Raw genomic sequence first — 26,236 nt, forward strand, 5'->3', positions numbered from 1 at the left:
TGCTAGTTTCCCTGCTAGGTTTAGGGACATCACCCAGGAAACCCAAGACTACCTGCCCTGATGCCTGAAGCATTAGTGCCTGCCTGCTTCCCAAGACCAGTGTGCTCTGTAAGAAAGAGGAGAGCATTTAATGGAGCAAGGTGCAGTGGGGAGCCCCGCCGAGAGGACGTCCGGAGTGAGGTGTGAATGAATAGTTGTACACCAGTCTGGTCCTTGCCAGTATGCAGTGTCGGTTTAGAGACCCTGTATACCAGGAGAGGGCTCCTGTGGGCTGAGCCTCTGTGTTTAGTGCTGTACCCGTATTGCTGCACTGCGGTCACCCCGTATACCAGGAGGGTCCACCTGTAAAGTTGCTACTAAAGGAGAGCTGAGACACATAACTGCTGTGAAGGAGGAATTTACACCGGATGAGTCTGTGCCTACTTTACCTAGTACCTTTGCAACCCTGTATGCCAGGAGGGGCTGGCAGTACCATTAATCTAGGAAAAGAGTGAGACTTCATTGGGGGCAAGTTGAGCCTGCACAATGAGAGAACTGCCCTGACTAACCCAGAGTACTGCAGATGATTATGAGGATGCCGACACACCCTCACTGGGTTCTGGCCGTTTGGAGCTGAAGAAACGATTCTCCCTCTGCCTCTACTGCCGGAGAAGCTACCTCTCTGTGTCTTCCCGAGCTGGGAACTGCTCTGATAACTGGAGAGGCAAGCAGCAATGTCCAAGAGGGAGGGTGCTGCCTTGTTGGTTGTTAATAGCCTGACTTTTACAAGCAGGAACTCAATTCACAGGTGGCCACACTGAGAACCAGCCCTGCAATGCTGAATCTCCCAGCGTTGCATAAGCAGGTAGAACATGAAATTGGCCTGATGGGCCCCGGGGCACTCCCTGCTAAAGGTGCTATGACACCATAGACACTTTTGAGTAATTCATGAAGAGTCAAAGAGGAACCTGTTAGTGAGCATTCTCTGGATCTGACCACCAGTGAACAGGGAATAACCCAGAGCACATTACAATGAAGAGGGTGGGACACGGATTTCCCTGACAACTACCAGAGCCCCGATCTCAAGGGGACTATATTATTAGTAGTGCATGTAGTTATTCCTTTGCATGTGCAGAGTTAGAAATAAAATGCATATTTTTCTTATAAAACCAAGTATTTGACTAGACATTGATTTATTGCTCATGCTGTTTGCGCTTCGACTGATGAGTCATATTCACTTAATTGCATCTACACTCCTCAACTTCTCCTGAGGGAGCTTTTGGCTGCTCATCAACAGGTTCCACTGAGAGTCCAGTTTAGAAGGACTACTTGACTCAGATGCTCTGAATGCATCAGGAGTAAAAGGCCTCAGTCACAACTGTTGGACCTAGTAGTTCCTTTTTGCCCTCTGGCCCTCTTAATAAATCAAGAGTTGGTAAAGAGCAGCTACTCACCCATGAGGATCTCAAGGCACTGGGGGGAGGTGGGGAACAGATCCAGCTAATTGATAGGGTCATTCGAAGAACCATGTCTTGAGGTCCTTCCTGAGCTAGGGCAGCATAGGGGATAATCTGAGGTGGAGTGGTAGGGTGTTCCAAGTTTTGGAAGTGAGGAAGGAGAAGGATTTCCCACCAGTTCTTGTCTTGCAGATCCGTGGAACGGTGCCCAGGGTGAGCTGGGCGAAACTGAGGTGTCTTTTGGATGCGTGGAAGGAGAGGCGTCTGTTCAGGTATGATGGTCTTACATTGTGGAGGGCCTTGTAAGCATGGGTGAGGAGTTTGAAGATTATTCTTCTGTCTGCTGGGAGCCAGTGGAGTTTGACGAGGTGTTGAGTGATGTGGATGTGCCGGTGGAGGTCGAGGACCAGTCTGGCTGAGGAGTTCTGGACATTCTGGAGCTTGCAGAGGTTGTTCTTGGTAACGCCAGCATACAATGCATTTCCATAGTGGAATCTGCTGTTGATGAGTGCACCAGTGACCTTCTTTCGGTATTTGGTGGGGATCCATCTGAGGGTCTTTTGCAGCAGGCGGAGGTTATTGAAACAGGCCGAGGATACTCAGTTGATCTGGAGGTCCATAGTAAGCGATGCGTATAGTATGATGCTGAGGTCTAATGCCTGGTCCATTGGGGTGGGGGGAGTTCCTAGCGCAAAGGTTCCATGCATAGGTGGTGGATCTCAGGATGAGGACTTCTGTCTTGTCTGAGTTAATCTTAAGGCAGTTGTTCTTCATCCAGGTGGCGACGGCTTTCATCCCTTTTTGGAAGTTGTACCTGGAGATGTTGGGTTCATTGGTGAGGGAGAGGATCAGCTGTGTGTTGTTGGCATAGGAGACAATGTTGAGTCTGTGGTTCCTGACAATGGTCACAAGGGGGGTCATGTAGATATTGAAGAAGGTGGGGCTGACAGGGGAGGCCTGGGGCACTCTGCAGTTGGTCTCTGCCGGTTCCAAGAGGTATGGCGGAAGTCTGACCCATTGTGTTCTGCCTGTGAGGAAGAATGAGATCCAGTCAAGGGCCTCGGTGCGGATGCCAGCTTTATGGAGTCTAGTGGTTAGGGTGTGGTGCGAAATGCTGTTGAATGCTGCTGAGAGGTCAGGAGGGCCGCGGTTTTGCACTGGTCGAGGAGGGAGCAGATGTTGTTGATGGCAGCGAGGAGGGAACTCTCTTTGCTGTGATTGCTTCAGAGACCAGATTGGGAGATGTCCAAAGTGTCGTTTGTTTTGATGAAGTTGGCTAGTTGGTTGTTGATGGCTTTTTCAATGACTTAGGATGGGAAGGGGATCAGGAAAATGGGCCTGAGCCGGTTTTGACACTGATTCATTGCCATGTTGTTTGTTCATGTGTGTAATCTGTTTAAAACTCGATAAACAATGGTTAAAATAAATTTAAGAAACCGAAATGCTGGTTTGAATGTATGGTGTCGAGTACTTTCTGAATTAATTTATGTACTGATCACAAGCTATTAAAGGCCTTGCCTCACTTTGCAAGGATGTCTATGTGCATGTGTGATTATAAACATAAGGTTAAAGCTCTACCTGTAGTAAAGAATGGGGTAGTAGATTTTTTAAGTCAGGCATCATTACCCCTGAAAGCTTGTGCTCAATTGCGGATTCCTACTCAGAAACGATACCCTTAGATGCATTAAGGGAACAGGTTTTGGGCTTCAGTCATGAAGGTCACTTGCAAATAGAAAAAAGAACAAAATACCAAATGAATGCATAGAGCCGTGAGTTGGATGGCTGTTTGGAGAAGGTAATCTGTGAATGTCGAAAATGTTCTAATTCGAGTAAGACCTGGGTTCCTCTGCTTTTCCTCAATGCCTTGTGAGGCCAGTGTTGTAGATTTATTAGGTTCCATCTTGAGCGCTAATGGTGGGACTAAATAAGTAATGGTGCTTGTGGATATTTACTCCAAGTGGCAGAAGTATTACTTTATAGATAGAGTGGATGCAGTTGGAATGTATGACATTACTACATGAGCAAATACCATGCGGTAGATTACAACGCGGTCATTACAACGACCGCGTTGTTACCACTCGTGGCTTTACATCGCAAGTCGTTTCTACGAAATGTGCTAGATGGCGCTCTGGACTTAGGAATAGTATAAGTTACTATTCCTACTACAGTTAGTGCAACAGCAGGGAATGTGTTGGACTTAAAATCCAACACATTTCCTGGTGTTGCATGTCACCTAGCGCAAGTCATAGAAACGACTTGCGATGTAAAGTCACGTGTGGTAACAACGTGGTCATTGTAACAACCGCATTGTTACCTACCTGCGTGGTGACAGCAGCATTGTAAATGCTGTTTCCCATGCAGTTGATTTGCAGGCTTGTCTAGATAATGCTTTCCAGAGGAAAAGTGTATCAAAGTTTGTTCTGTAAGAAAATGGTACACAGTTTAATTCTGACCTCTTGAAAGTTTCTTTTAATCAGAACAGTGTAGGGTGATGGAGCTGTTGAATTTATTAAGTAGGTGATTATGTAATGAAGAGTTGAAGGGTGATTGAGATTCCCAGAATATTAGATGGATATGTTGTGAAGAAGACAGTACATGTATGTGGGAGGTAGTATGTTTTTGTTCTCAGATTGTACAGGGTTATGCTTTTTGATTGTGCAACTGTCAATTGGTGTCACTTGTGCTTTAATGTCCCTACTGTAGCCAGATATTTTTTCTGTGTTTATTTTTACCTCTTTGTTTTGCCTTTTGTTATTCCTGTTCCATTATGTCTGAGGAAAGTTAGGTTGTGTCAATGTGTTCGGGAAAGATGTTTTGTGGTTGCTTCTTCTCTTGAAGCATAAAACTCTATTACATACGTGGATTCTGCATTCTATATTTTAAGTAGGAATGCTGAGGTCTGAATGTTTGGGGGCAGTGGATTGCTGAGAGAGGCATCAGCAGCTGCACATCTGTGTTACATACTGGTTTGCTTTCTTATGATGTTGCTCAGCTTTTCAATTGAAACCTATCACAGAGAGCTACACTGGACCAGCAAAAAGACCACCATGTAATAGGTTAAGCAGCGCGACCTGTGTTATGTCGTTGTTAGCTTCTTGATGACACTCCAGCAGCTCTATACTGCAACATGCACTCTCACAACGATGTGAGGGGGTTAAAAGCAGAGTTTGACCTTCCGAATAAGCACAAGGAAGAGGTGAGGAAAATCAACAGTTTTAAGGTGGGTGCAGTACTTCAATAGAAGCATTTTAGCCCCACTATGATCGTCTTCCTGGTTATCGGTAGGCTGGTTCCTTCTTCTGCTAATGTAGTAATAGTCCACATAAATTTGTCAGCTCTAGGATGATTTCCTTCAGTGACAACAGACTCCAATATAGAAATCCATATTTTTAAGGGGTATTCTTCACCTCTGGTCAAGTGTTTCAATACTCTGTTGTGACACAGGACATAAGACAGAGATTATTTCATAAAGAAGCAAATCAGACTCAGTCACCCAAAAGTGAAGCTGACACGTCACAGCAATCAACTGTCCCCCAACATTAAGACCTAAATATCCCTACCTAGAATATAGAATACAGAATCTGTGTATGTAATGGAGTGCTCAAAGATAAGAAACAGACACAACAGAGTTTGATGATTTCTTGGGTCATTATATTGAAAAGATATGGTGCTCTAAAGACCTGTACACATTTGTTTATATATCCCATAGTATATTGTAGTGCTATTAGGTAGGGAGAACACCCAACTCCTCAATATATGACCAAGGACAACAATACAAATGATGTTTACACTCCAGCTCACGCTAGTATCATAAGTACAGTAATGTATCAGATTTCCACAGATTCTTTTGTTCTTGAGTTCCCTAATTGTTTCTTAAGTCTTTAGCCCACATGTGTTTCGTCGTCCGAGGGATTCAATCCAGCAACTTCCTCGGGGCTAAAATAAATAGAGAATATATACTAATGTAACATATCCTGTAATTTTGCTTTATATTCTTTTCTTGGTCCAACCTTAGTGACAATTGTGCTTTGACCTAACATTCTGCTGTTTCTCAAAAGTGACTTCTATAGTGGCAACCCATGCAATTTTTAAGATATAAGTTTGAAAATTTGAATTAGGTAAAATTATAACTACAAGCTTATTCTTTTTAAAGTTAACGCTGCCAAATGCAATGTATTCTCATTATTGAATGACCTTGTGATGACTTGCATATAAGTATATCCCTATATGGTGTATTTGCGGTCCATTTAAGCATTTAAAGTTAAGTGCCGTCAAACAGTGCCAGTCCAAACTGTGCCACAAACTTATAGTGACCTTAGACGTATCTATAAACAACACCCTCTCCTTGTGTGAACACTGTGCATGTACCTGTTGACTTGTTAGGTACTGTGTGTCTAAAAGCTATCTGGAAATGATGGGACATTTCATAAGTATATATCAGGATTTGCAATTTGGTCCATTCATTATTTGTTTGTCTCAAATGATCTGTATCCAAACCTACTTATGACGGGTATACTTCTGTCACAGCCTACATATCTACGAACGTCGGGTTAAAATCCCTACTCTCCAAATTTAAGCGTGTTACTGCTTTGGCTCTCTTCCTTCATGCGTGCCCTAATTCTTGAAAAAAATCACATGTAAGATTTGAGCTAACCCTTACATTATGCCTCATGCTTGGATTAGCATCTATAAGACTCTATATGATAAGTGAAAAAAGGAATGCTTCTTCTAGCTCAGCGGTGCACTGGCAAAATTAGGTCGACATGTTAAAGCCCTTAGTTGGCCCCACGGGCAGGTCGTATACTATGATGGGAGTGTACTTGCATCATAGGAAAGCAAGCGAGTATCCTCCAGTCATAGAATACGACCTGCCCGTGGGACCAAGTAACTAACGGCTTAAGCATATTGACCTAATTTGGACAGGAACACCATAGTTGTGTCTCTTCTATCCCATTACTGATTTTAATCGTTTCTCCTCCACCACCCAATACATTTAGAGTGTCCTTTTGATAGGAAGTAGGGATTTTTATTGGATACCGCCCTTCCCTCAGTTCCCTTAACTAAACGCCCCTAAGCCTGTTGACGAGTGGCATGCTTGCCATTAGAAGATTCTTTGGCAAGCGCGGGATGGCCAATGATGAAGCATGACAAAAGGGGGGGCTTGGGGGTGATGCCATCCTGTTAGTCTTAAGCAAATGCCCATGGGGACATACCAGAGTTGCTTCAGGAAAATATGACCCACCCACAATAGAGAAATTTCTCACAGACTACTGTGGTTAAGCCAATGATTAAAGCTTATGCGATAAGGGCACGTTGATTTTTTGTGTATTCAATTTCAATGCTATGCCTTCTTTATGGATCATTCCTTCCTTGCCCCGATTACAAATGTTGTGGTCACCACACAGCAGTTACACTGCACATGGACATATCAATAGGATGTGTACAGTTAATTTTGAGATGCTGGACAACTTTGCTTCCTCATTGAGCCACACAGATTTTTTCACCATTCCAGTCTGTTTTCCACAAACACATTTCAGAAAGACAGATTTCCTCGAGAAATGTTCATGTGTAAAAGTCATCATGGGTTCAGTGTTTCTGGAATGAGCACCTCTGACAGAAGTGTACCATCAGTCAATCTTAGGGGGGCAGTTCTATTAAGCCTGTGTATTGTGGGTAGGCTGCCCTCTGCATCTTTGTCCCATTTCCTACCTTTCCAAAAGGCACAGCTCCCAGTAGAGTGGTTTACCTGGGTGACATCAGTTAATAGGATGAGAAATGTGCTTATAAGTCTGAGTAGCACAACTAGCACCCTTTTTTGTCCTCACCACAATTGGAACTGGGCCATGCAGAGGCGGACAACATTCCACCCACCCATGCCCTGTTTTTGAACAGTTGTGGAAGCATACAGAGGAAAAAATGTAAGATTATCACCTGAAGGCATTATATGTTGAATGAGGTCTGCCCTCGCTATGAGAACTTTTGGTAAGTGCTAGTCTGGCTGGAGGGGGCACTGGCCTACAGGTGGGTCAGTCCTTCTGGCCCTACCCAGGAGTTGCCTTTGCATAGACAGTTTTGGTGGTGCTGGTTGGGCAGGGGGCTGACTTACTATTGGTCCAAACCTTCTAGCCCGAATCCTGGGTTGCCCACAGATGTACAATTCATAGGGGTGCGGCAGGGTTGAGTCATGGGTGGGCTAAACAGTCTCCGTGCATTGAAGTTCCATGGGTGCATTTACTTGTAAATAAGTGATTCTGATATGTTGCATAATTAAGAGCTGTTTAGAGAATTGCAAACACAGAATTTTGTTCGCTGTCTGATCCTTTCCTGAGGGAATGTTAATATTAATCTGATGATGCATAACAATGCTTTGTCATAAAGAATTCTGAAAATAAATTATGTATAATCTTGAACTTACTTGGTGTTTGGATTTGAATCAAAAGGAAAAGATAAGGCTATTGTTAATACCAACAACTTGTGATCTGTCTGAAGTATTGTATGTGTTCAGTAATTGAAGTGGTGATATCAACTGGGTACAAAAGTGACTGTCCAGTAAGATCTAATGAGATGTATAACTAAAGTAACAATGCCTGTGATCACACTTGTGTGAATCAAATATGCCTCATGCTGACTTAAAATTGCATCTTTACCCAGGCACCAGTCACCACTGTCTGAGACCTAAGCATTGTGTGTTTGAGTATAGTGTTTTGAGGTGCTTGTAACAAGAGTGGCATCACAGAAGACACTCATACATTTTAAGTATTATAATTCTGTTTTGAACACTCAATTGCACTAGTCAACAATGACTTTTAACTCTCACATCATTTATATAGGTGCAAGGTAACGCAAATCATTAAGTAATTTCTAATTTGTACACAATGCCTTATGCAAATGTGTATATCAGTGACTGTGTGGGATGCATTTTCAACTTAGGAAAATGACTCTGTAGAGCACATGATGAAGGTAGAGGAGTCTTCCAATATATCAAATTATTTTCAGTATTTTATGCCCGATGCAGTGCACAGATTGCATAAGGTGATGGCGGCGTAGTAAATCCAACAGCAGGGGTGAGATCGATATGTGTTACACCAGGAGGTGGGCAGAAGCTGAACCTCTGCATCAGGCTTGTGAAGAAAATGAACAACTCCATCTTCGCAAGGGTTTCACCAACACAGATTCTTCGACCTGTAACAAAATTACACATGAAATTAATGAACTATTTTCAGTTAGTAAACATTTTGCACCTTTTTCATTATTTCAGTCACTACTGTTCTATTTCCAAAAAATGCCATACGTTGATTACGCTGTGTTTACACGCGTACTCCACCACCATGTTGACTGTATTTCTAGTGATTATTCAAAAGACTAGAAATAAAGAACAGATTCTTGGCTAACAATTTGGAATCAAAATGGGGACATAAAAAGCAATTGCACAGATACTGGAAATAGACTCTGAGGAGGGTACAGGCGTCTACACACAGGAAGCCAATAATGGAAGATTTAGTAAATTCTATGAAGGTTTAAATGCTATGCCATTGGGGCTTCCACCACATTTTATTAATGAGTTTTTAGAGCCAGTAGAATTGCCTCGGTGGGGAGGTAACAATTCAAGAAGTGAAGGCTGTCTTAAAGCATTTGGCAAGAGGGAAAGTCACTGGGATGGATGGGTTCCCTGTGGAATTTTATTTGACATATATTGAAGAATTGGCACCGAGACTAGTTAATATTATTTGGCAGTCCACAAGGCAGGGTGATTGCCCCACAAAACTGCAGAAGCAATTGTAATCTCATTGTTAAAGCCAGGAAGAGTCTCTGAGGATGTGTGGGCTTATCATCCACTTTCTATGCTAAATCTAGATTACAAGATATTGAGTTGGGTATTGGACCAGTCTGGGTTTAATCTGTGAAGGGATACAGCTCAAAATATTAGCAGGGTATAGGCGATAATGGAATCTGATTTTGCAGAGAAGGAAAAAGGGCAGATTACAGCAATTGACATTGCAAAGGCATTTGATAGTTCACGTTAGGATTTCCTTTATGAAGGCTCAATAAAATGGGATTGGGAAACCAATTTATTGTATGGGGTAGACTTCTGCATGTAGCACCTACTGCTCGTATTAAAACGGGTAGGCATATGGCGGAAGAATATGCAGTGGGAAGAGGGGTCAACAAGGGTGACCACTCGCGCCATTATTATCTGCAATTGCTATGGAGCCACTTGCTAGTTGGGCAAGTACAGGAGGGGTTTACAGGGGTCTGGAGGTGTGGGTGTGTAACAATATTCAGCATAATATGCAGATGATATGTTGTTATTTCTGAAAGATGCTAATGTTAATTTGCTGCATGGCATGAATCTATTAGATTAGTTTGGGCAAGCCTCAGGGTTATGCATCAACTGGAATACATCATATTTGTTCCCATTACAGAGGAATGGGCCACATCCTGTGGATCTGAGGCGGCTTAAGTGAGAAGGAACGTGTGTGAATTATCAGGGGGTAACATTATACCATGCTCCCATTGATTTATTGCAGGGCATCATTTGTGTGGCAATTAGAATTTTACAGAAAAGTGTAGATTTTGGGATAACGCTGCTGCTTTCTGTTTCAGGACGAATAGCAGTAGCAAAAATTGTGGCGTTTGTTTCCCAGATTACTTTACATCTTCGCAACATTGCCCATGGTGATACCATGTGAAGTATATAGTGACATTAATTCTTTGTTGGTTTCTCTTACATGGTGAACAGATAGGCAAAGAGTGGCATGGACAAAGTTGCAATGGCCCACTAATAAGGGAGGCCTACCTGCCCCAGATATGGAAAGCTGTTACCTAGCAGCACAATTGCAATGGTTTACACAGTGGATTCATTTGCAAAGATCTCAAGGGGAGGTGAATTTGGAGAGAAATCCTGATTTGGCTGTGTTTTATAGAATACTCATGCCCCCTGTCAGAGGACCAGTGCAGGAAATGCCCACTATGTGAAAGGTTCTGCAGCACTATTGGCGTCGGGCACTTCAACAAAATCATACTCAGAGGCACAATACACTGGCCATTTGATAAGTTTGGAACAAATCATTCCAGGGGGGAGATAATGTGGCTTAGCGAAGTGGTCAAATCATTGGGTTAGGAGATTTGTATAGTGAAGGGGTGATATTTATCATTTGAGTAATTTTACCCACTTTTAAGATCCAGAGAGAGCAATTTTTGTGGCATTGAGTGGTGAATGCTAGACTGAGCAACCATTGGGGTATGGGTTTAGTAGAGCTGCAAGTACATTGTGCTTGTCGAATATTGTGTACCATGAGGGTGATGTGCCTTTATCAGGCAATAAGAAGTGATATGATAACGCCTCTTGTTGGCCTAAGAGAAAAGGGGGAGGAGGATTTGGCACATTCAATATCACAGTTGGAATGATCTGAAATTGTTGGAAAATTCATACATTGTATCTAGAAAATGAGATTCAAAATGATAAAAAAATTTACTTGCATAGAGTGTATCTAATCAAGGGAAAATAACTTCAATTTATCGGACAAATGTGGCAAGCCCAAGATGTGGTGAACAGGGTGCAGAACTGTTGCACATGATATGGTCATGAGCATTATTAGTGACTTCTGTAGAAAAGTAATATTCTGTATAAATGAGACAACAAAGAAATCAATTGAGTTTACTCCTATGGTCTGTCTGTAAAAATACTACATGATTTATTGATTTTGCTTTGGTACTTGCAAGGCATAAAATAACTGTGAACAGGAAGGCCCCCAGGGTAGGAAAATGGAAAGTGGAGTTGGTTCATTGAGCGGTTTATGAGAGTGCAGTATTGTATAGTGAAATGAGGAAAGAAATCAATTGAAAAAGTTCATGCATGAGATCATTTATTAGATCCCCTTAAACATTTAGAAAAGAGTGATGATATTGTGGAAGAAAATGAGTAAAAATGTAATTGTCAAAATAAATATGTGTTGTCTATATACTGTAATGAGGACTGTACTTAAGGGAGGGTGGTGGCAGTGGGGTTAAATTGGTTAACATTGTTATTCATGTTATATTACAAATGTTAATTAAAAATGTGTTTAAAAAAAAGAAAGCAATTGCAAAATTTCAGATTGTCTTTGTGACTGCACAAGGCTTCATATTTGATTTTTCTACAGGATCATTCTTACAAGTATTTGTTATGGTATATGTTATGCTTTGATTGCCTGTTGTGGACCGCAGCACTGGGGACCCCCCGGCCCCCACCGACCATGCACGCAACCTGGGAATCATCCTCAAAACTCACCATAACCAAACAAGTCAACGCAGTCTCCTCCACCTGCTTCAACACCCTCCGCATGCTCCGCAAGATCTACAGATGGATCCCGACAAACACGAGGAAAACAGTCCCCCAGGCCCTAGTCAGCAGCAGACTCGACTACGAAAACACCCTCTACACCGGAGCCACGTCCAAGCTCATCAACAGACTGCAGAGAATCCAGAATGCCTCTGCATGCCTGATCCTTGATGTCCCGCGCCGCGACCACGTCACCTCCCACGTGAGGAACGTGCACTGGCTCCCTGTCGACAGGAGAATCTCCTTCAAGCTCCTGATGCACGCACATAAGGCACTCCACAAGACCGGACCAGCCTATCTCAGCAATCGATTATCTTTCTGCGTACCAAACAGGAAACTCCGCTTTGCTGACCACGACCTGGCCACGGTCCCGCGCATCCGTAGAACAACCTCCGGAGGCAGGTCCTTCTCCCACCGAACCGCCAGGACCTGGAATACCCTCCCCCTCTACCTACGACAAACCGAAGTCCTGCTGACCTTCAGGAGACAACTCAAGAACTGGCTCTTCGACCAGTAGCAGCAGCACCCCACCCCCCCACACCCAGCGCCTTGAAACCCTTACGGGTATGTAGTGTGCTTTACAAATTACATGATTGATTGATTGATTGATTGGAGTCTGGGGATGCATTTACCCTATTTTGATACCTGCCCTGCCGCCTGCCTTTGGGCTACATGACATTATGGTAATAGTCTATAAGAAGCTACCCTGCTGTGAAAAGTGAGGATGTTTTGTCTAGAATGTGCTTGGACAATGGGTTTCAGTTGACCTCACTAGAGCACTACTGTTGCTGGCCACAGGCCCAACCTTTCAGTGGAGTAGCTGCAGTGTTGGTTCCTCTTAAGGGGATTCAGGCTGCTGCCCTGCCACCTGTGATGCACCACATAATGCTGTAAGCCTTTACCCACACTGCTAATTATTTAACTTATCAGTGTTCATGAAAACACAGCATTTATGCTTTTATGAACACTGCCAGTGCAGAGGTCAGCCCTCTGGCCTCAGCTCCCAGCTCCTGATGACTGGAGGAGGAGGGGCGGACGGGGCTGAGCAATAAATGATCAACAGCGTGTTGTTTAAAAACAGAGCAGTTTGTAGCTGAATATCTGGATTGCACATGTGAGGGATGTAGCTCGACTACAACCCCCTTATGCAGGCACAATCCATTTTATTTAGCAGAGATACATCACATGCCTCAGTTAACACTGTAAATGTGCTAAAATGGAGCTATAATGGTGCAGATCAGTGCATTCCAGAGGTGAACGAGAAGCAACACAAAGAAGCAGGGGCCAGATCACAAGCACTGTCCCAGCTTCTTACAAAAGCTGGGAATAGACTTCAGTTGCGCCTTTCTATTAATCTTGGCTCTGCTACTCCATCTGGCTCTTTGTTGGGAATTATGACAGGCTGGTTCCAACGTCTAATGCTGGATTCCTGCTCCACCGCTGCCATGGAGCTTTAGAGTTCCGAGCAAGGGAAGAATGGTAAAGCATTTGTATCACAATAGCTGGCATCTCGGGCATCCCACCCTATATACCAGTAGAGATTGTGTTTAACATCACTCCCCAGGTGCTCAGCACCAGTGGCACAGCAAAGGGCAGCAGTTAAGGGCAATGACCCATTTGCCTCAATTTGCTACTTGAACATTTCTGCACCAGAATGCCATTCTGCTGCCCTATTACATGGACTTGCATTGCATAATGTATAGTCCACAATGGACTCAGATGTGGCCACTGGCTACATGAGAACTACTCAAACCAGAATATAAGATTACCCAGCTACTAACATTTAATATGCCTAATCTCTCTAATTTTTAAATCCAGCTGTCTTTCTAGCCTTAAAGAGATTGCACAAAACAGGATCAGAAGTCAAACACTATCATGCAATTTTATATATTTTAATTTGTGACCACTTGGATTTACTATGTCTTTCAAGAATGTTTGTGACTTTTACATCTGATCTAGTCCCATAAGGGTTTGGCATCCTTCATCATGACAGACAACAAAGTACCGGATGAAGGAATATGTCAACAATAAAACAACCTGAATCATAGGACCTTACACAAACATAAGTTGAATTATAAGACTTCAGACAAACTCAGCATAGGATTCTATTATTATTATTTTGAATTGAATTAATGTTATTTGTATGTTTATGTGATACGTATAGTTTTATACTTTACATAAGTAATTTTTTTTATAAATGTGCTATTGATGTTATTAATATAATTTATTGTCATATCTCTAGAATGTTGTTATGCTTCATTGTAAAAGAAATCTGGAAGACGGAGATTTTTAAAGACTTCTATTAAAGTGTATCTCAAAATAATTTTTGGTAGTTAGATAACAGATATTGAGATTCTCTTTCAATGCCTTTATCAGTTTGATTCTCTCTGCATGACCACTTTCCTCAAGAGCAAGTTCTCTATTAGTTGGAATGCTGGCCTGCATCTGAACATCTAGGACAATCAGATCACCTTTCCTCCATCTGCACCTTCACCCAGTCCTTGTCACCTGGGGAGATACTCCTGGAAATATGAGGGACTATTCACAAAAGTACATGAATTATTTACAAGTGTATGTTTACTTTTATGAACTTTCCCAGTGGCGGAGATCTTCTAATAGTAAAGTTTTCCCAAAAATAACAAAAGTGTATTAAGCTTACAAAATAATGTAAAAAAGATGTAATGGTAAATATTAATGTGAATTATTGTTTATATATATTTATTTTAAATACATACCGAAATAGAACAGTTACATTATCGATTCATTTAAATTGGAAATTGAATTTTTTGAAAATAAAATGTCAAATTAAAAATATTTTTAAGAAGTTTAAATTGGAAATAAATTCCCACCTAAAGAAATGAATGAAGAAATGAATAACATTGAGAAAATACACTGCTACCTGGGAAAGGGGTGTCCACAAAGCAAATATTTTTTGTTATGTATTAATAATCAATAAACGCGATGGAGAAAATTAATTCAAAGTAATTTACTTATGTTTCAATAAAAATCTATGTTAAAAAAAATGAAATTCATTTATATTTGTAACCATTTTCATTTATTAAATAAATAACATTATTTCCTGTGGGGATTTTATTTTAAGTCCCTACCTCCATTATTTTCTATGTACCACACTATTAATTGGCCATGTAGCTCTGAGCTGGAGTCAATTTACTACTGTTTTGGGTCCTTTTTGGGAGTAGAAGTGCAGTTTATGAACAGGAATGGTCTTATTGTTTTGTGGGAGGGTGCACATCCCACTCTCATTTTCCAGCCACTCCCCTTTGTCCCTCCCACATTTACTACCAAAATGTATTCTTACATGTGCAGAGAGTCTCCAGCTGAGGTGGACAAAGATAGGAGAGACGGAGACAGATCGGGCCCGATTCACAGAATGAACTTAAGACTAAATCCTAAACTTACTACTTTGTGGTATTCACAGAATGCACTTACTACTTTTGGTATTCACGGACTGCACTTACTACTTTTGGTATTCACAGAATGGATTTACGACTACTAACTTTACGTCCGCACTCGGGCTGGAAATTCCGGCCCGGAGGCGGAGCTTATGGCCCAGAGGCGGGGCTTCCGAGCCAGAGGCGGAGCTTCCGGGCCGGAGGCGGAGCTTCCGGGCCGGAGGCGGAGCTTCCGGGCCGGAAGTGGAGATTTCAGCCATGGCTAAATCTCCGCCACCGGCCGGAATCCCCACCTCCGGGCCGGAAGCTCCGTCTCCGGCCCGGAAGCCCCGCCTCCGGGCTGGAAGCTCCGCTTCTGGGCCGGAATTTTCGGCCCGAGTGCGGACGCAAAGTTAGTAGTCGTAAATCCATTCTGTGAATACCAAAAGTAGTAAGTGCAGTCTGTGAATACCAAAAGTAGTAAGTGCATTCTGTGAATACCACAAAGTAGTAAGTTTAGGATTTAGTCTTAAGTTCATTCTGTGAATCGGGCCCATCCTCTGCAGGTTTGTAAATAGAATTTTATAGTACATCAATAATACTATTGTAGTAATTCTAAACATACTTCAAAATGCAGTTTATGATTAGGCATTACCGGTTTTTGCAGGGTACTGTGGCACTAAAGTGCTCAGTCTATATAAAAATGTCTGACACCTAAATTTAAATCTCATAATGGCAGTCCTCATCTGTAGTGTTTTCCCAGTTTGTTTGATTTGTCCCCGCCTCCAGCGATGCTCTACGCCTGACGTCCAAATTTACATAGATACATAGCAAAGGCTTTTTACTATGAATAATTTCTTGATGGCTAAGGCCTTTTGTCCAATCAGGAGGCCAAGTTGCTCTTATATTAGCAAAAGAGTGGCATTATTAAATGAGTAAAACATTATGTCTGTACTGATAAGGAAAATCAAAATGTAAACTTTTTATAAGCCATCTGCTGGGCTAAAAATAAAACATTTAATTTGCAGAATAGTATTAGACCTGTCAGCCTTTGCCTTTAGCCTTCCTGCTCCATTTTCTGCTGATCTCGTTTTTGCTGGCCTCAGGAATCTTTGCAGTTTACCACTGCTAACCAATGCTAAATAACATGAGCTCACTCATTAAAGCACGGTAACATAGGCTAATCCCCAATTTGCTTATTTAATTGTCTTGTAAATGCCTACTAAAATTGCACTAAATGTGACCATGGCCTATAAATTAAATGCTACTAGTGGGCCTGCAGCACTGACTGTGACACCCACTCAAGTAATCCTTTAAACATGTCTAAGGCCTGCTATTGCAGACTGTGTGTGGAATTTTATAACCGCTATTTCATCCTGGCAAAATAAACCTTTTGCCAGACCAAACCTTCCTTTTTTAATTTATATACGTCATTGCTAGGGTTGGACGAGGATAGCCCAGAGGGCATGGTATAGTGTATTTAAAAAGTTGGACATGTACTTTTAAGTTTTACATGTCCTAGTAATGAAAAACTCTTACATTTGTTTATCACTACCAAAAGGCCTTCCTCTCCAATAGACTATCATTTGGGAGTAGATAATCAGTTCATTATTTGGTGTCTTTGCAAGCATAATGGAAAATGCAAACTTATGGTGAAGTTGGATTTTAAATTATAATTTATAATTTCTACTTTTAGAAAGATGGCACGTTCCTGCCTTATCCATTTAGTGCCTGTAGCCTGTCTCTGGTCACAAGACTGGGTGTAGCTGACATTTGGGCTTTGTGTATTCCCCCTAGACAGTCAAACATAATAGAGAGCTTAGGTTTTCCTGGTTGGCCATCACTGGCAGGACGGGAGGGCGGAGCTAGATTCAGACCTACTTATAATAATTATAATAATAATAATAAAGTCATTTGTAAAGCGCCTGGCTACACTGACTGGTGTGTCCCCGCGCTATAGAAACAGTTTTATGTGGGAGTCAAACCGGGAGACACGGTTTATAACTGGTAAAGCCAGGTTTTTACTTACTTACACTTGAATAGGCTATGTCCTTCCTCCACTGAAAGGATTTCATACCCCTTGTGGTTAGTCTGGAGTCAGGACAGGGAAGGCAGGATGCCTGGGGACTTCAAAGGAAACCTCCAGTAGCTTCTCCCCCCACTTCAAAGAAACAACTGATTACCTCTGACACCAGTACTTACGTACACATCTGGACCTAGGGATAGAACGACTGCTGAGCTAAAGGACTGACACTATGCCAGACTGATGCCCTGCTGGACTACTGCATTGCTGTGTTGCAGCCTTTCTGTTCTAACCTGCTGTCCTTTTTCCTGGGTGAGAGGAACTGGACCTGTATCTCTTGAACCCAGAAGCCCAGAGTGACTCCTTGGTCTAGTTGGCTGGCGTCCTGACTTGAGCCTCAGGGACTGAAGGCTCTAACAATCTTGACCCAGCACCTGGACTCTGTCATCTGTGTGTCTACCCTTCAAAGTGGTGCCACCTCAGTCCTGGACCCTTGGAAGAGTGCTTAATGTGCTCTGTGTATCCAGCAGAACCTATGCATATCCCCTGCTATGTGGCGCAACCCAAAGCAGAACCAAACCATCAATGCTGCTGCGTGGATAGGAACAGCCACAAAGACCCACGTCGCATTGCAGCCCGTTGCCACATTGGTACCACCACTGTGTAATGCATCCTCAGTGCAGGCCGCCGCATCCCTCCTCAATGTCAGTGTCAATGATGATGCTGGACTCCTCATCGCAGCATTGTAGTTCCTTGGAACCAATGCATTGCCCGAGTGTTGACACATCCTTGTTCGCATCGCAAGCCCTGGTCGACGTGATCCTCAATGATGACGCAGGACCTTGCACCACAACCTTGCTGTGTCTTTGGACAGACACATTGCTTCGGCTGCTTGACTTATCGCAACATGGATCTTCCTGATGCTCTGCAAACCAGAATTTAAGGTACTCTGTTCAACGGGCCCAACTGGTCCCTGTAGCTGGCCTGCGCACCATCTCAGTTGGCCTGAATTTGTGACCTTCTCCCAGTCCGTCGCAACCAGATTTCCACAGTTGGCGCTTTACACCTTTTGGCACTATTCATACTAAAGTCTTTAAAAATTTGTATTTCCGGTTCTACTAATTAGATCTTTGTCATTTTGGTCTTATTCTATTAATTACAAATTAGTTACTCTATGTTTTCTAACTCTGTTGTGAGCTCCTTTTTGGGTGTGTTTTCCCTCTGTTGCACAAATATTTTACGCATTGCCTCTGAGTGTAACCTGTTTGCTCTATGCAAAACTACCCGAGGGTTGAGCACAGGTTATTTTAGGGTTGTTTTTTGACTTCACCGTGAGAAGAAATGTGGTTGCAGATGAGAAGTTTCACCCCTCCCCCAACCAACAACCCAATTTCTTTGAAGAGTATTTGAAGAGTCGCTCAAAACGTTTATATACACTCATACTGAATGCTCACATCACTTGTCAACAAAGATCCACAGAAGCAAGGCAAGGGACTCCTAAAATTAGCCTTGCCTCACCCCTTTATGGACTGTGTGAACCTCTAAATTCAGAGTGTGCTTAAGACCTCAATAAACAAAAAAACACACATAAAACAATAAATAATTTAAGGTACTTTTAAAATGTATAGTAAAAGTGTATTAAAGAAAAAGAGGTGATAAATAAAAAAGAAACATTGACCAAGTATATTTTCAAGCAGAGAAAAGTGCACAAAGCGTCAATATAGTGAACATTGGGAAACCTCTGAAGTATATGCAACGTAGTAGTAGTAAGTTCTAAAAGGTCACAGCAGGAATGTAATTGTGAAAAATTAGGGCACTGTAAGAAAATGTGCAGCTTCGTTACCTGGGCATAATGTGGGCACATAACACCAGTTTCTGATCGAAACTTAATAGAGTTCCATGAACTGAAACCAAACATACAGACCATTTACAATCAATCAATCAATCAATCAATCAATCAATCAATCAATCAATCAATCAGGGAATTGTGAAGTGCTCTATGTGCCCGTAAGGGCCTCGAGGCGCTGGGAGGGGGAGGGGAGGCAACTCCAAGTCAGCCAAAGAGCTAGTCCTTGAGGCTCTTCCTGAAGGTTTGCAGAGTGGGGGAGTGTCTGATGTTGACGGGGAGCTTGTTCCAGGTCTTTGCTGGATGTAGGAGAAGGCTCTTCCCTCAGATCTGGCTTTGCGGGTCTGAGGGGTTTCGGCAAGTGTGAGGTCAGCGGAGCAGAGATTTCTCTTGGGTACGTGGAAGGAGACTCTTTTGTGGAGGTGTTGGGGTCCGGTTTTGTAGAGGGATTTGTAGGCATGGGTGAGTAGCTTGAAGGTTACTCTTCTCGATGGGGAGCCAGTGGAGGTTTTGCAGGTGTTGGGTCATGTGTTCATGTCGTGGTATGCCGAGGACGAGTCTGGCTGCGATGTTCTGGATGGTCTGGAGTTTACGGAGCAGGGATTTGTTGATTCCGGCGTAGAGGGTGTTCCCGTAGTCCAGTCTGCTTGTCATGAGTGTGAAGGTGATGGTCTTTCTGGATTCAGGGCGATCGATTTGAAGATCTTGCGAAGGATGCAGAGGGTGTTGAAGCAGGTTTAGGCGACGGGGTTGATCTGTCGGGTCATGGTGAGGAAGGAATTGAGTATGATGCTGAGCTTTGGGCGTGGTCCTTGGGGTGGTAGGGCTTCTGAGGGCAGTGGGCCACTTGGTGATGTCCTATGCTGATGGGGTGGGCCTGAGGATGTAGACTTCTGTCTTCTCCAATTTGAGCTTCAGGCAGCTGCTGCTCATCCAGGATGTAACGTATGTCATTCCTTCCTGGAAGCTGAGTCCGGTGGGGATCCTTTGTGAGGGAGAGGATGGGCTGGGTGGCATCTGCATAGGATAATATGCTGAGTCCATGCGGTCTGACGATGGTGGGGAGGGGTGCCATTTAGATGTTGAAGAGCGTGGTGTTGAGCGATGATCCTCTGGGTACTCTGCAGTTGATCTCTGTGGGTTCGGAGAGGAAGGGCGGGAGTCTGATTCTTTGGGTTCTGCCGGTGAGGAAGGAGAAGAGCCAGTCGAGGGTTCCCTGCATGCCGGTGTCATGGAGTATGGCGGTGAGGGTGCGATGGGAGGCGGTGTCGAAGGCTGAATAGAGATCCAGTAGAATGAGGGTCGTGGTGTGGACTTGGTTGAGGAGAGTGCGGATGTCATGTGTAGCGGCAAGGAAGGTGGTCTCTGTGCTGTGGTTTCTTCCCAATCCAGACTGGTAAAGGTCGAAGATGGAGTTCTCTTCGATGAAGTTCGTTAGTTGGACGTTGGCGATCTTCTCAGTGACTTTGGCCACGAAGGGGAGGAGAGAGATGGGTCTGTAGTTTTCAAGGTCAGTTGAGTCTGCAGAGGGCTTCTTGAGGAGGGGCTTGACTTCAGCGTGTTTAAAGTCGTTGGTGAAAGTGCCGGCTTCGAAAGTGGCATTTATGGCGCGTTGTAGCTCGGGTGCTTTGGTGGCTGCGGCTCTGTGGAATATGTGCAGCAGGCAGGAGTCTATGGGAGCTCCTGAGTGAATGCTTTTCATGTTCGTGGCGTGTCTTCGGTGGTGACCAGGCTCCAAATGGCTATAGTAGGCTGGCTGTCGTATCTGGTATCTGGTGTCTGTTCGTTGAAGTTGTTGGTGAGGGACTTGATTTTCAGATAGAAGTAGGAGCAGAGTTTGTTGCAGAAGTCCTGGGTGGGTGTGGTGTCCGTTGGATACCTGGGAGATTTGGTGAATTCCTGAATGATGCTGAAGAGTTCTTTTGAGCTGCTGGTGTTGCTGAGGATTTTGTTCTGGATGAAGGAACTTTTGATGGCTCTGAGGAGTTGGTGTTATTCTGTCATGGTGTTCTTGTAGGTGGTCCGTTCTTCTGTGGTTTTGCTTTTCCTCCATAGTTTCTCGAGACGTCTGCAGGTGCATCTCGATTCTAGGAGGGCGGTGGGGAAACAGGTGGCCTTCCTAAGGCGCTGTCTGTCGGGATTGCAGAGGGGCGAGTTTGTCTGCGTAGCTGGTGATCCATCAGTGTGGTTCCTTGGATGCAGAGCTGGTGTCGGTTGAGGTGGGAGGTGGATCACGGTTGAGGGTGGAGTTCAGGTGCTGATCGGTGACCTTGCTCCAGTCCCTTCATGGAGGGCCTGTTGTAGGTTTGTAAGCGGTGGCCTTGTCAAAAGAGAAGTGTATGCAGTGGTTGTCTGTCCAGGGGGGTTGCGTGGTGTGGCTGAAGTGGATGTTGTTGCCTCCTGCAAAGATGAGGTTAAGGCTGTGTCCAGCTGTGTAGGTGGGGGTGGTGACAAGCTGTTTCAGACCGATGTTGGCAAGGAGGGCAGAGGAGCTGGGGTCTCTGAGGGTGTTGAGGTGGAAGTTGAGGTCTCCAAGCAGTATGTAGTCCATGGAGGCAATGGTGTGGGGGACAATGAGGTCGGTGATGGTAGTATGAACGCAGCTTGAGGTCCAGGAGGTCTGTAGGTGAAGGTGCTGCATAGGGTCATTCTGGGGCTGGTGTGGATCTGGAAATGAGGGTGTTCCTTGGGAGATGATGGATCATTTGTGCTGGAGGTGGTGAGTCGGAGGCAGTTCTTGTCTGCAATAGCGAGTCCTCCTCCTGGGTGGTTGGGGTGGGCCTTCCTCTGGATCTTGTATCCATCAAGGATGGCAGTCGCAATGTCAGGGACAGAGGTGGGGTTGGTCCAAGTTTCCGCGAAGAAGGCGACATCTGGCAAGAGGATGTTGAGGAGGTCCCAGATTTCTACTGCACGTCTGAGGACGATGCAGCTCAGGGCTTTGTGTGTACCGGCATCCGGTGGGATGGTGGTGTCCGTTGGGGTGCAGGGTGGTTGTCAGCAGTGTCTGCAGGAGTATTGGCCGTGGGTTGTGTTTGGTGTGGACAGCTGGCAATTGTTGCTCCTACCGGAGTTGAGAGCATGGCGAGCAGCTGAGTAATGGCTGTGGGTGGTCAGCAGACCAGGGTCTGTGGCACATGGTCTCGGTCGGGTCCTGGACGGGTGTAGACAGGCTTGCCTTTGGCTCACCAGCAGCCACCATTAAATAGGGAACGGAGGAGGGAAACGTGGCTGAGAGGCAGGAGCGGGAACTGGCAGGGGGGAGGGGCCACGGGGCTACAGCAGCGGGGAAAAGGCAGTGAAAAATCGGCACAATACAAATACAATTAGACGAAGGACACAACGGGGCACAGTAATAAAAACAGGAAAACAGGCACAATAACAGAACAAAAGACTAATAAAAGACAGACAAACAGAGAAGGCTGGTCTAGCAGACCAGCAGGAGAGTAAGGCTCTCCCACTGGACCACCAGGGATGAGGAGCAGGCATGATTCTGCAGGTAGAGGTGGCCCCTAAACACTTACCTGGTAGAGAGGAGTAAGGACAGCAGAAAGCAGAGTTCCATGACTAGGAGGTCAGAGGTCTTGCTCAATCTCCCAAGTAGCAGCTGCCATTAAATAGGGAATGGAGGAGGCAAACGCAGCTGGGAGATGGGAGTGGGAATCGGCAGGGGGAAAGGGCCGCGAGGGCAGCAGCAGCGGGGAAAGGGCAGCGAAAAACAGACACAATGCAAACAAAATGAGACAAAGTACACAACGAGGCACAGTAATAAAAAAACAGGAAAACAGTCAAACAAGCACAATAACAGAACAAAAGACAGATAAAAGAGAGATAAACAGAGAAGACTGACCGAGCAGACTGGCAGAAGAGCAAGGCTCTCCAACTGGACCACCAGGAATGAGGCATAGGCAGGAGCCTGTGGGTGGCAGAGAGGTGTATGGTCAGCGGTGCAACAAAGGAGCTGCTGGGGCAGACAGAAGAGTTCCCTGACCAAGAGGTCAGAGGTCTTGGTCAATCCCACAAGCAGCCGCCACCATTAAATAGGGTACGGGGGGTGAAACACAGCTGGGAGGCGGGAGCAGGAACTGGCAGGGGGAAAGGGCCACAGGGGCAGCAGCGGAGGGGAAAGGGCAGCGAAAAACAGGCACAATTCAAATAGACTGAGACAAAGGACACAAAGAAGCACAGTAACAAAAAAACAGGCAAACAGGCACAGTCACAGAACAGAAGACAGATAAGACCGGATATGACCAGATTTTGGTGAAGAGGTCTTACTGTGGCCCTAATTACCAGTTGGACAGTACTAGATCAATGTTATTCCAAAGTAAGTTTGCATGTAAATTTACTTTTACTGTGCTGTAGAATCACCCCAGTAACAATGCAATTACAAGGGAAAATCCTTAGAATGGGGAATAACCATCAATCTAGACAGAATTGCCATTCTACAGGGTTCAGGTGAACACATTTACACATGCTCTGAGCAGGTAGTAAATGTTTGTGGAGGTTGATGCATGAGTTGGGCAGCGAGTACGGGCTGGGGAAGTAGCAGAAGGAAGGGCAAATATTGGTTGAAGCATTGAGTGCCTACCACTATTAGATAAAAAAACAGTCTCCTGTAGTTTTTTAAAAAAAAGTCTTCAGCTGGAAAAAACTTGTTTGATTCCCCCACACCCAGTAAAACTGGGGGAGTAAAAACCAAACAACTTATAATCAGGTGGTGCAAAAATAACACTTACAATTATGTTTTTGTTATGTTAGTCATTAATTTTGCTACACTTAGCTTGTAATTCATGTCCAGGTTGAAAACGTAAAGAATGGCAGTCTACAATCTGTTTTCTGTGAGAGTAATTTGTCCATGCACTTAAACATGATCTAAAGATTACATTTTTTGTTGAGCTCGCTGTCGTAGCACATATTGAGGCAATGGAACACATTGTGAACAGTGCCCAAAGGATCATGTAACTGTAATACATTTTTAAATTAGGATTGTGCTTTTAATTATCTGATTTAGACAGTTTAAAAACCACAGACAAGTCACAAAGGTGAGGGAAAAAACTGTAGCATGTAAAGACAGACCGGGTCTGACCACATAATGGTTGTGTAGACCCCATCCATTTTTTCCTCGATCATTACCGATGTACTGAAAGCCCTCAGGAAAAATGCCTGCTAGCAAAGTTCTTCCATGAGATGTTTGCTGAACTGAAGTTGTTTGGGCTGTTCTCAGACTGGGATGCAGAACATTTCAAGGTTTGGGCCTTGACAGTCTACCTCTGTTTTATCATCACTTGAAGCCATGTAGTTGAAGAAGGTCCATGCTGGCTTTGAGCTTGCTAGGAGCAAAGGTTTGAGGTTGAGATGTAGTGTGGAGCTAGATTCCTTAAACATTTGTTGTAATCTGACTTTTGCAGGGAAGTTGAACGTGACTTCTGACTCAACTAAGTGCAGATGAGAGGTTTTAAAACATTTTTGGAAGATTCTACTTTCCATAGATTCAAATGTTGACTGTATTTATGAGTTTGTGGTCTTAGCAAACTCTCTATGAAGGAGAACATTTAGGGAGATCAGTATATACTATGTTACATTAGCATAGCTGGCCCATCAATAGAGCCCCCCATCAAAACCATTCAATGTTAGTTTCCATTAGCATTGATGGGTATGGACAATTTGGGACTTCGATCAATGACTACAGTGATTATTTGGTAAACAAATAACATCTCTTTTTTGTTGATGATACCCATATTTCTTACAGTGTGTGTGATGGTTGGGGGATATAATACTTATATCTAATCAAAATTAAGCTTACCATGGTATATACTCCTAAATTTCATAACTGCTGTTTTTTTGTTTGTTGATTTATTCATCATCCACTTGAACCTGTCCTTTAGGCTAACAGTGATGTATGTCTGACTCATGGATTCGCCATTCAGTCTATGTGGGTTTTACTGTCATAAGCACATGACAGAAATTGTACTTGATGACACTCCATAATGAATCGCACCGGGAACAAGTGCTGAACCAAGGCATTGATAGACAGGGGACCATTGTGAAACATAACATGTCACTCTTAGAATTGGTGATTCTTTCAATCCATGGGGCATATGTGCAAACCACTATAGCCACCACAAAATCACTTTTACCAACATTGTGGTGGCCCCCTTTCACGCTATGGTTAGCGTGAAAGGGGTATGCAGTGGGTGTTGTGGTGGCCGTTCCACCGCAATACCCATCCATTTTGACACTGCCCCTATGTACAAGGGTGGCGTACATAGGAGGCAGCGCCAACGTTTAGACCAGGAAAAACCTGGTCTTAAGTTGGCGAAACAAGTAGGAAAGCATTATTTCTCTTTGTTTTTCCTTTTTCCATGTGTGATGCCTTGTGCAGCACACATGGAAAAAGCAAAATGCCATGGTTTGTTTATGTACAGGAAGGTGTTCCCTCCTGTACATAAACAAACCTTTAAACAAAAATGTAATTTTGTCATTTTCATGAGACACCTTCCTACACATAAACAATCCTCCCCTGCATGCAGACACCCTTGCACTCTGGTGCAAGGGTGCCTGCGTTGGAGCTAAGTTGCTAAACTTATCCCCATCGCAGGGGGAAACGCAAGGTTGCACTACATTCTTGTAAATATGGTGCAGCCTTGTGTTTCAGAAGTGGCAGAGTGTGTCGTTAAGCCAAGAAGGCTAACGACACGCTCTGCCACTTCCTTGTACATCGCCCCCTCTTTCTGCTCCTCTCTCTTTAGGTCATTCTCCATTTAGTGCACAAACTACCTATCCCTCTGAGTCTTCCTGTTGATCTATTCTGTGCAGCTCTCACCCCCTATCTATCCACCATGCCACATAATTCGACTACACAAATCCACTCCAAACCACACTTTTTTAACCCACTCAACTCACAACTAACAATTCGAATCCAATTCAAATAATTCCACTCTACATACATCCACTGTACTTCAAACCAGACCACATCGGTAAAGATAGCTCTAACTCTTGCAAATGCAAGAGCTATTGGCATTGCTGATCCTTGTTTAAGTCACAGCTGGCTCCTTTGTCACTTTATTGAAGTAGACACAGAGAGAAGCATAAACAAAAAAAGGAAGAGTAGGGAAGAAAGGAGATATCCGACAGAGAAGGAAAAAGAGGGAGAAAATTTGTGCTTAATTTGTGCCAAAATGTAAGTGCCAGGGCCCTGGTATTTAGCACGGGGCCACT

The 26,236-nt window shown here is 43.9% G+C and overlaps 1 protein-coding gene across 1 annotated transcript in view; it reads right to left on the minus strand.

Annotated features, from left to right (window-relative positions):
* Positions 1-8,436: 8,436 nt before the first annotated feature.
* Positions 8,437-26,236, minus strand: part of LOC146816618 (cytochrome P450 2K1-like) — a 269,453-nt gene continuing 251,653 nt past the window's right edge. Inside the window, exon 9 of the mRNA XM_085609147.1 lies at positions 8,437-8,618. Within this exon, the coding sequence (XP_085465273.1) occupies positions 8,437-8,618 (182 nt within the window). The remainder of the gene's footprint in view (positions 8,619-26,236) is intronic.

The sequence above is a fragment of the Triturus cristatus genome, chromosome 6 (assembly GCF_964204655.1).
Source record: "Triturus cristatus chromosome 6, aTriCri1.1, whole genome shotgun sequence".
In the NCBI taxonomy this organism is placed as follows: Eukaryota; Metazoa; Chordata; class Amphibia; order Caudata; family Salamandridae; genus Triturus; species Triturus cristatus.